Consider the following 11,104-nt stretch of genomic DNA (forward strand, 5'->3'; position numbering starts at 1 on the left):
ACCCTGTGCCCGCTCCCAGAACTAAGCACACCCCCAGGTCGTGTGCTCCTAGACCTGCTCCAAGGTCTCCTGCTCCAGCCCCTCAAACTCTGCCCAGGCTGGCCCCTAAGACTTTGAACCTCACCAGTCCTGGGCTCCAGTCTATGAGTGTATTTGTACCCGTGTCTATCCCTGTATTAGTTCCTGTTCATGTCACTGTGTTCGTGTCCATCCCTGTCAATGTTTTTGTCCCAGTTCCCCTGTCCAGTCTTGTCCAGTCCTTGTTCCCGTCCACTACCCCATCTGCGTTTTTGTCTAGTGTTCAGCCCCATGTCCAGTCCCAGTTCCCGGCCACTGTCCAGTCTGTGTTTCAACCCCCTGTCCAGTCTCTGTCCCTGTCTAGTGTCCAGCCCTCTGTCCAGTCTAGCGTCCAATCCTCTGTCCAGGCTCAGCCCTTTGTCCAGTCTAAGCTCCCTGCCCATTCTTTTGTCCAATCTGTGTCCCCTGTCCAGTCTAAGCCCCCTGTCCAGTCTTTTGTCCAGCCCTATCCCCTGTCCAGTCTTTTGTTCAGTCCATGTCCCCTGTCCAGTCTTTTGTTCAGTCCATGTCCCCTGTCCAGTCTTTTGTTCAGTCCTTGTCCCCTGTCCAGTCTCCGCCCCCTGTCCTGTCTTTAGTCCAGTCTCTATTTCCATCCACAGTCCAGTCACCTCTTTTGTTCTGAGTTCCTCTGTCATAGTTCTGTCTTGTCTTGTTCCCCTGTTCCCTGCCTCTCTCGGCGCCTCTGGTAGTGGCGCCGTTGAGGGGGGGTAATGTCACACCTTAGCCCATGTCTGTCTTGTATTTCTCCCTCATTTGGTCCCTTGTGCTTCTGCTCTGTTTACCTGTCATGTGTTCCCAGCCATGTGCTACTGTTGTGTTTTTGTCCCTGTCTCCTCCCTGTCTCCGCCTTAGCCCCACCCTAGCCATTGTTGTCACCTTGTGTCTTGTTTGTAACCCCGCCCCCTCATTACTAGTCCTCACCCTCCTTGTGTATAAAAAGCCCCTTGTATGAGTGTTTTCTTGTTGAGTCTTTTGTCTTTTTGTGTCATCTGTATTTGCATGTACCAGTTTTGTAGTTTGTGTTCCTTGAATCTGTTTCTTCAGTCCAGGTCTGTTTTGTTAAGTAAGTGTGCCAAGTTTGTTAATTTTGTTTTAGTGTTATTCTAGTTTTCTAGTTTCTAGTTATTCTAGTTATTCTTGTTTGTTTAGCTTAGTTTTGTTCTTAGTTTTCTTAGTTCTTAGTTTTTTTGCGCTATCCGTGTTTGTCTTCTGTTTTTCATTTATCTTGTTTATTAATTAAATTGAAATATTATATATCTGCACCTACTCACGTCCACCCTTCTCATCTGTAACACCCATCTTCCTCCTTCTTTAATTTTATTCTATTTCCTCATGTTTCTCTTCATGAGAGGGGGGGGGCTTCGGCTTCACGCTTTACAGCGAAGCTGCCCCGAACTCCAGCCCAAATACTCTGAGTTCGCTCCCCCTCTTTTCTTCTTCTCTGCCCAGTAAAGGGCATGGGTCAATACTAGCAAAACCTCAGCTATGACTCCCGAGCTTGCTAGACTCTTGGCTATATCTGTGTGGTGGAAAGAAAATGTGAAGGGAACCAAAAGTTTAAAGATCAGAAGCTTGAAGACCTCAGACTGCCTATGTAATAAGTTGAAAGAAATCAGGTAAATCAAGTTAGAATGTCGCTTCACTGTGTCATAATTAATTAATAATTAATTTGCATAAAATTGAGAACATTTAAACTCCGTGTCACTTGTCCCTCAGCCCTGCCATAGAAAATGAATGTTCATCTGTCACGTCGCTTTCTACTGTGAACGCAGGGTTAGCCAGCATAGTCCAGATGACATTAGCTAACCTAGCTAGCATTAGCTATCTCAAGTATTCTCTGCCTTGTTATCCCAGTTGCACACAGACCACTGAAAATTTTAAATGACACTCAAAATTTTAAATGAATTAAAATACCTGTCCTTAGAAAGCTAACCTAGTGGTTATGATAAATTATTTAGCCAAAGTAACTTAGCTACCTGTTCAGGAGAAAAGTAGCAGCACAGCGTCTTGTATTCTTTCTGAGCTCGAAAACTTCTCCCTCTGTGAGACTATATTTACTATTGTTTTATTCTGTCTTTGATCACTGAGCTTTTTCAATGAATGCCAAGAATATTTAGTCTGTGTAGCAGCTAAGATTTGCTTGCTAGCTTCCATGGCTTCTTTCCCACTTTAGGATTACAGTGTTGGAAATGAGCAGCAGGAGGAGACAGAGACCACACCCACACAGATTTCCATGACATACCACACAGTTCTAGTAATAAAATACTGGACTGAACTTTCCATGTTTCCTTAATATATGATGACCCATACTGATCATTTTATTATGTACTACTGAAAATATATTCCCTAACGGTCTTTGTGCAACTGTTGTTATGGTTGTTCTCTGCTGTCTTTTCTTTGACTGCCTGTCTAGCTCAAGACCAGCTTTTGCTGGTAACTGGTTTTAAATGGTTAAAGTGGTTGAAAAGCTTTGTAAAGCAACTCTTGGATGGTTGTCCTTTAGAGTATTAATGGTCAAAAGTTTGTTAGCATCCTTTTTCTAGCATTGTCCTGTCTTTTAACATTCAATACAAGAAATACATTTAATTTTCTCTTGTCGCATTTACTTTTATTGTTTTAATGTAAAGACTGTTACAGTGCAGCAAGTTACAGTAAGCATGCAGCAGTCAAAATATGTATTAAGCTGACAAAATCTTATGGCTGCTGTGTGCAGCAGCCTTGAGGTTATTTCTGACTACATACAGAAAATACTCTGCTTCTGCACTTTGGAAAGACCCCACTGGACTCACAATACCTGTGATTGTAGCAGGGAACTGATTCCAGTTTAACAGTGCCCTGTATCGTTTTTAAGTGCAATGAAACAAATGCAAGGGATCTGTGATATATTGCTGTAATTAATAATACACTGTGCATCTGCATGGTTTTATGCACTGCTCTCATGCCACATGATTGGCTGATTAATTGCATGACTGACTAATTGTACAGATTCTCCTAACAAATTGCTCATTCAGTAAGTAGTAATATTACATAGAAATGTTCTGTGTAAACTTAAAATTATTACCAATAACACAATGACCAAGTCCATGGAGATTTTCATTTCCAGGTTCAGGAACTGCCACCTACTGACAAAAAAGTTCATTTTAATGGACTCTGGACTCAGAAAAGCTGCAGCAGCAGCAGCTCACAGAGCTAAATACAATATGTGTGACCTTGCAATATTACAAATACTGTACATGATGAGTTTGGATGACGTTTGCAAGGTTTGGACCTTTGGGTACCGAGCACCTAGTGAGCAAAATCCTTTCTGTTGCTGAATCAGCCAGGCTTGTAGTTTAGGAATTCTGAACAAAACTTTAGCTAAACTACCTGTCGTTTTGGGACAGCATTCTCAAGTTCAGAATCTTGACATTATGTATACATTCCCCGGACAATTTATTGGGATTCGTGACATTCATTATAATATGAAATTGATTTCATGAGTGTTTCTTGTGCATGTCAATTATAATTGTATCGTACCATTAATGTAGATTTCTCAGGTTATCTTTTTTATTACATTAAATGAAACTTTTTTCCATCGTTGATAGACAAGCAAATTTTTTATGGGGGGGGGGGGGGGTTATTGTAAATGGATAAAATCTAAAGTACAAATGATATGCAAATAAATGATACCTGTCTATTTTATTGCCAATGTTACTTTACTTTTTCAGCTGGGTGCTGACTGGCAATGCACCAACAAACCCATTGAATCTCTAAAGCGCTTGTTAATGAGCTGATTAGTTGAATCAGGTTTGTTGGGAGAAGGGAAAGCTATTCATTTTAATGGAAGGACCAGAATACAAGAACCTTGACCCTGTATCTTACATCTTACGGCAACTGGCACACCGACTGGCACGTCTTAAGGAACTATTTGGACCAACGTAGCACTGGCCACACATTGGCCACAAATGTGTCTACCAGTGACCGAAAATGTTGCATTTAAAGTTTAATTTAATGACATAAAATAGTGAACCTGAAAAATCTTGCCACCGTTCTCCTTCAGTTGTTCACCGACGTGTGTTTCAGAACTTTCCAATCGAACAGTTCTTTGCGCCTGACACTCTGGCTAAAACTCCACCCTCTTTGACTAGGTCTGCCTAACAACAGAGTGATCTATATTCTGATTGGCTCAACGAGAGTACATTATAATATACAGCCGATGAATTCGCAAGCGTGAGAAATACCATGTGTGGCGTGTGAGCGTGTTAACATCGCTGAGGTGCGTGTGTCACACGCTCAAAGCGTGAGACTTGAGAACACTGATATAATGTTAGTTTAAATAAGACTAGCAGCAGTGTTAGTGTACTGTTCTCATGTGTGCCCACAAGTTATCACATGTTATCCTGAACTTGTTTAAGTTAATCAGATCATTATAACGCAATTAATCTGTATCTTAGATTCTGATGTATTTGATTTTCTCTAAAGCTGTACACAAAATGCCTACCAGAGTCCACCAGAAGCATAAAACACGTGTACAGGACAGCGCTGAATCTAAAATAAAATAAAAAAATTATAGAGGAAAATAAAATCGTGACACGAGTTTTTGCCACACATAAGAAAACACTAACTCTGTTGCAATGTTTCTTTCTGCTTTATCATGTGTCGCTGATTTAACATGATGTTTAACATTTTTAACTAGTAATTTAAACTATTTTCTAAAAAACATATGAAACTGTACATTAAAGTGATTAAACGCATCATTAAAGGATCAAAGTCACTGCACGCTGAAATAGCACGTTACATGTGACTTAATGACTTTTATTTTGATGAAAGGTTCTCCCCGGAGTACCCCGGATGTTGTACAGGCTGCTCCACGCTGTGTGAGGAAGGTCGCGCTTTGTCTGCTGTTGCTGCTGCTGTTTATGTAAGTGTGGAGTTTATCGATTGTTTAATATCTCCTATAATCGCAGATCGCAGTCGTTAGAAACACATGTGAAGCAGCGGAAGGCTGATAGAAGCCGGAAACAGAGGTACTGTGATCTGCGCAGGAGCTCAGCTTATCTAAACATCTGCTAGTTTAGGTTACATCAGCCAGTGATTCTGTTAGAGGTTAACCCAACTGGATTCTGAAGAGAGACAGATTTCTGACTATAAACCTGCTCAGAGGTTTAGCGGACATTCCCTCATTTTAATTATGAATTTAACTACTTGTTGCCTCCCAGCTGTGTATATACATTTTGGGGCAGATAAGCTAAAGTTATAATAAACCGGTTGCTTAGAAATAACTTTTTTAACGGCTAAGGTTAATATGTGTAACTTAGTGTTGTGTGGTTTGTATTAAACGCAGTTTTACAGATTCATGTACATTATACATTGTCGAGTTAATATCTAATTTTACTTGTATTCTGTTATCATGATACTGTTATTACTCATTCAGATATACCCATTTGTCTTTTTATATTTGATTTAATTTAACCATACAATATTTTTTCCTTTTATTGATTCTCTAAATTGTATGTATTTGCTGTATAGAGTACCCTTCACATTCTCATTAATATTTGTTTATATGTATTATATTCTACATTGTTGATTAATATTAAAGACATACAACTATAACAGAAGACTTACAGTAAGGTAATAGGCAAAAAAGAGAGGTTTGGCCTTTACAAACACCTTACAAAAATAAAACAACCTAGAACTTTAAGCTTAACTTTAACTTTAAACCTATAGACAGTTGGAGAACTATTCCAGGTTCTACCTCATTAAGTCAACAGAGAGAATAATGCTAAGAGTGGTCAAAGTTGGCATCAAGCCAAAAGGTGCTACTTTGAAGCATCCAAAGTATAACATATTTTGACTTTTTGATTTTGATTTTTTTGTTTGTTTGCTTCATACCTGCATATGTGATCCTAATACTATTACACATTGTTTTATTAATAGGTTTGTCTTTCATCGTGTAAATAACATGAACTACTGAACTAATACAGTGTGGTGACACACAAGACAGTAGATCAGCCCAGATCCTTCTCCCAATGTCAGTAATCAGGCCAGTGTAACTGCTGTGCTGAGAATGGTGTTCCAATAATGTAGTCAGTGGGCCTATGATTAATCCTTTCAGTTGATCAGTATGATAGATGGCAACTGAAAACAATGACCAGATAGGCTACAATCAGAAATTTAAAATCTGAATAGTGCTTCTGTATGGTAGAAGTACAAGGTTAATTGGCCAATGAGTGTATGTGCAAGTTTGGTGAACCTTGTTATGTAACTGTCAAGTTTATTTATTTTTTTTAATGAACATCATTATGTAAGACTGTAGGATTAACCAAAGACTGTTTTGCTCTGCTTTTACAGCTTCTTCAGAAAGATAATGTCGACCATATCTGCTGCCAGCGTAGAGGCTGCCCCTGCAATCGAGGGGGCACAAGAGAAAAAGCCTCTGAAACCATGCTGTGCATGCCCAGAAACCAAAAAAGCCAGGGATGCCTGGTAAGGACATTGGAAGTACAGTCAGATTTCAGTTTGTGTATTGACATACAAAGTTGTAAATTAGGCTTTTAAAATCAGCTGTAGACATGAGGAGCTAATGAGTAATTGCAAAATGACGTTAGTAGCTCTTAATAATGTAGTTCTCACTTCTTAACAACAATCTACTGTGTTTAATAATAACTGTGTTATTATATTTGGCATTTGTGGTTCATGTATAGTATTTTTTCTTTGCAGCATTATTGAGAAGGGGGAAGAAAGTTGCACAAATCTCATTGAGGCACACAAGGAGTGTATGAGAGCACTTGGCTTTAAAATATAACATCAGAGGTGTGAAAATAAATGGTAGGTGTATCTTTTATCATTACAAAATGACGTGCATTAGTACACAGTAGTACTTTCAAATTGTCATTTTTTAACTTGCTATATTATTCTGAGACTGAAGTCATCAAACTCATGTAACTGATGATATAATGATTTAAGTTTGTGCCTGCCATTAAGTATTGAACACATTTCACACTGATTGTCACTTGTACATATATATATAGTAATATATTAATCTGTGTGTTATGTGTATATTTAGTGTAAGTCAAGTAAAAAAAATAATTTAAATTATTTGAATGTCACCAGATATGGCATAAAATAAAAAAATGATAAATGATTTCATTGATGAATGAAAATATATAAAATTTAGCTGGGAATAATGTCATAGCAGGAGTAAACACAAAAAGATTAAATATTTATTTTTGTTCATAGTTTGCATGTATTTATTTTTTACTTGCACTAAAATGAAAATATTTGACCATGGTTTTCATTAAATTTGCCACTTTTTAGCCATTAAATAAATTAATAGATATAGCAATTTAAAAAGTTTTAATTTAAACATATTTAATAAACCTTGTACATGTTTAATATCTCAGCAGACAAGCAGTGCAATTCTAGTCACACATTTACCTCAGAAGTGCTATTCTAATATTGTATTTACTTATTTACCCATGTAGTTCTGCTCCAGTCACTTGTGAGTCAGACTAACACAGGGAAAACAAGCCAAGTTATCATGAAAACACAGCTCTTTAAATTCACACAACTTTTGAAGAAATTGTAAACTGGTATCAAGCATGACCAGTGATGCTAAATGCCTAATTAAATTGACTTCATAAAAGCTACCTTGTTTTAAGTTAAAGCTAATGGTACCAATTGCCTCTTTTTAGGTTTATTTTTTGTGCTTTTGTTAGCAGGACTCCACTTTGTTACTTTGGAACATTGAAGTTTAGTACTTGACAGCTGCAGCTGTAGTTTAAGCGCTGTGGTATGATATGATAACATCACTGTTCAGAGCAAAAGTGAGATCTATTAAGCAACAGAACCAAGATGACTCTTGCCCAAGCAAGTCAGTGTAGCAAAAAGTGTCACAGTTCCTGTCTGCATAAGTCTTGCACCATCATCAGCCACAATCTTGGGGTAATAACAGTAGCAGCAGTAGTCTCTGCATGTGAGTCATGACAGTCAGCTGAACAGACTGTAAACAAAACTGCAATAACAGAAGTATTCTTTAGAGAGGAAAAGATAAGTAAGTTTATTAAAAAGCAATATTTGCCACGGGTTTGAAAGGGCTCTATTCTGTTGTCTGCCTGAAGGGATAATAAAAGTAATAGTGAAATAAGTAATTGAAAATAAATATAAATCAACTTATTTGGGCGTACTTATTTAAATATTTATTTATTACCAATATTTACTTATTAATTAAATTATAATTATGATTTTATAAATTTATTTAAAACAATACAGTTTTTATTTCGTAATATTTTAATTGTAAAGTTGTTTTCAGTTGTTTTTGCATGTATGGCATTTTGGCAGATCTGGTCTATAAATGGCAGCATTGATAAATTGAAGTATTTTGCTCTGTCTTGACCTCTACTAAACTCTGCCATTAATAAATCCCACTCATCTGACCAGCTGTACTTCAGGGAAGTGGAGATTGTGTAAATCTGTTTTGCTGAACATTTTACTTTTGCTTCTCTAGAGTTTAGAGTTTCCAGCTTTTTTCCAAATTGTTACACAAGTTCTCCCATAGAGTATACTGTAAAATGGAGTGTGTGTATGTGGGTTTAAAAGAAAGAGTTACTTAATAAAATCTCTTATTTTGCCCTGTAATCAGTTTGGGTGGGGTTTTCATCACTGTATAGTGTTATCAGCAGTTTAAGAATGCAGCATCAGCATATTTCCTGTCACATGACCATGCTGCTATTTGTGTTTAGCAGTTGTAAATGTGTTCTGTTGAAACAGCTGTTGGTTTTCATTTAATAAATCTGTATTTCGGCTCTTGCAGGGCAGAGCTCACCGTGGATCGGCGTTTGGACTACTTCTATTTATTCTACAGAGGGAAGATTTCTTTGTTCTTTCTTTCTATTTTGGTTTTTACAAATGTGATTTTTCTATTTTTGTTTCAAATATTTCTGTAAATGATGAATAAACATCCTATGCAATGTTATGCATTTTCATCTTCTTTTTAAGTTTTATTTTAAGATTAAATTAATTTGATTAAATTAATTATTTGCCTGCACAAGGTAAAAATAACACCTGAGAGGAAAGTTTAACCTCAGAGTTCACAAGTCCACATACTTATAAAATACTTGGGTAAAATTTGTAGAATTATTTAAATTTTTTACACTTTTAAATTTTAAATAGTTTAAGTAATGGTTTAATGGTAAAAATAGTTTAAATAATGGTTTATGCTATAATGACAGAATAATGTTGTACATAGTTAAATTAAAAACAGTTAAATCTAAAAAAACACCTACGTTTGTGGTTAATAATTGTAATAGCCAGGTTAACATTAGGCTCAGTAGATTGATTTAAGTGGCTAGTTTTAAGTGCATAGTTTTAAAATGCAGGTCAGGTCCACAAGCATATCTTAAAAGTTTTTCCCATGTCACATGAATACATGATTAGTAAAAGCATTACGTTAGATCATTAACATTAGTTTCTAGTGAAATCTGGCTGGTGTAAAATAATTTGTTAATGCAGTGTAAAAGGCTGCATAAAGGCCTAAATAAGAAAAGTTTTTCTTTAACCATCCTCTGGACCTTAGATTTTCTTTAAAGTAGTTTAGTATTTAAAGTGACAGTCTGTTAGTCTGTTTGACACTGTACAGCAGTGTCTGTGGGGTGACATTTTAGGTAAACTGCCTGTTTCCTCCTAAAATACACAGTGACAGTATGAAAGTGTCTGGATTGCAGCTCTTTAACAGGCTTTTCCTCAGAGTTTGTCTGGTGACGACAGCTGTTCCTCTTAACTATGCTCATGTGCCTAAAATAGAGTTGCAGCGGCCAGGCCTGCTCTCAGCTTATCTCAACTATTCTCCTCCACATTGGGCTATTCTGTAGGTGGATCTGGACTGAAATTAATGAAGTGTCTCATTTAAGGTGTGCTGGAGTGCGCTCTGTTTTAGTGACTAAGGCCATAATGAATGGGGTGTCAGAGCAGCACTCCTGTGCGGAAATGTATTGTGAAAACTGGGGGAAGGTAGAAATGCAGTATCAGCATAGATGTGGAGCACACCACTGCAGGGAAGAGTTACAAATCACATTTTGTTTGTTTTGTTTTTGTTTTCCTATGTTTTAGTTTTAAAATATCATTTAAGCTATGTATCAAAAAAGTAAAAAAAAAATAATGATTTGAACTGTAAGACTGCTTTAATGCAAAGAATGTTGCGTAGGTTGTGTGAAATATGAAGGTTATTAGTGGGATTGAAGATTTAGCTGTACATTTATGTGAAAATCTGGTCCATGGGTTTGCAGTAGCATTGATTCATGCATGCATTTGCTCTAACATTCTCTGGCTCTGTGCCATGTATGGATGAGGCACTCGACTGCTGTGAAGTGTCGCCTTTGCTGTTTATCTGTGCCACAGGAGGGCCTGGCATGCACAGGACTGCTCTGGCTCAGGAATGTGGAGGAAAAGTGTGATGTGTTCTATGAGAAATTGAGACACTGACAGATTATTTGTAGGGTTAGTGGTTAAAAAGTACATAGAACAGTCTGTTGAAAATGTCTTGATATGCAAAATAAATAATAAGTAGTAGATTTTTCATAGTAGAGAGTTAATTTGATTAATTTGATTTCACAAATTAGCACAACATGTAATATTGCATTTCTGCTTGCACCTAAAACAGTTTTTTTTTTCAGATAATAGGTACTGTATGCTTTATCGGTGGAATAAACTTATCTAAACTCTTCATTTACTGTTCTGGTCAGGCATTCACATACACTCACTATGGACATTAATGTCATGGTAATTTTAGGCATTCAGTGTCTGATTTATGAGTTATCTGATTATTTAAATGGGCATATGAATAGCATACTCCTGTTTTATAGATTTAATTAAATCTTAAAAGTCCCATTTAAAAATCTGATTAAAGTAAGAAGAAGAACAAGACCAGTACCAGAACCAGTTTCTTATTTATTATGATTTTCTGCAGTGTAGAGTAATATTTAATACAACAAGCCAAAATATATTTTACATTTTAAATTCTTTAAAGTAGCACCTTTTACTTTGACTCAGG

General features: G+C 36.8%; 1 protein-coding gene across 2 annotated transcripts; it reads left to right on the forward strand.

Moving 5' to 3' along the window:
* Positions 1–4,881: 4,881 nt before the first annotated feature.
* On the forward strand, positions 4,882–9,031 carry LOC103026843 (cytochrome c oxidase copper chaperone). 2 transcript variants are annotated; one of them, XM_007255599.4, is made up of 4 exons: positions 4,882–4,978; positions 6,409–6,543; positions 6,778–6,885; positions 8,870–9,031. In XM_007255599.4, the coding sequence occupies exons 2-3, from the start codon at positions 6,425–6,427 to the stop codon at positions 6,860–6,862; spliced, it is 204 nt and encodes a 67-aa protein (XP_007255661.1). In that variant the 5' UTR covers positions 4,882–4,978; positions 6,409–6,424; the 3' UTR covers positions 6,863–6,885; positions 8,870–9,031. The 2 variants fall into 2 exon arrangements, with proteins under 2 accessions (XP_007255661.1, XP_007255662.1); XM_007255600.3 differs by lacking the exon at positions 4,882–4,978 and adding an exon at positions 5,001–5,084.
* The last annotated feature ends 2,073 nt before the right edge of the window (positions 9,032–11,104 follow it).

Source organism: Astyanax mexicanus, chromosome 11 (assembly GCF_023375975.1).
Source record: "Astyanax mexicanus isolate ESR-SI-001 chromosome 11, AstMex3_surface, whole genome shotgun sequence".
NCBI classification, from domain to species: domain Eukaryota; kingdom Metazoa; phylum Chordata; class Actinopteri; order Characiformes; family Acestrorhamphidae; genus Astyanax; species Astyanax mexicanus.

Excerpts from the sequence above, each read along its gene's own strand:
- LOC103026843 (XM_007255599.4), top strand. The coding sequence starts at position 6,425 with ATGTCGACCATATCTGCTGCCAGCGTAGAGGCTGCCCCTGCAATCGAG. Across the intron at positions 6,544-6,777 it reads AAAAAAGCCAGGGATGCCTG|CATTATTGAGAAGGGGGAAG; the intron begins GTAAGGACATTG and ends TTTTCTTTGCAG.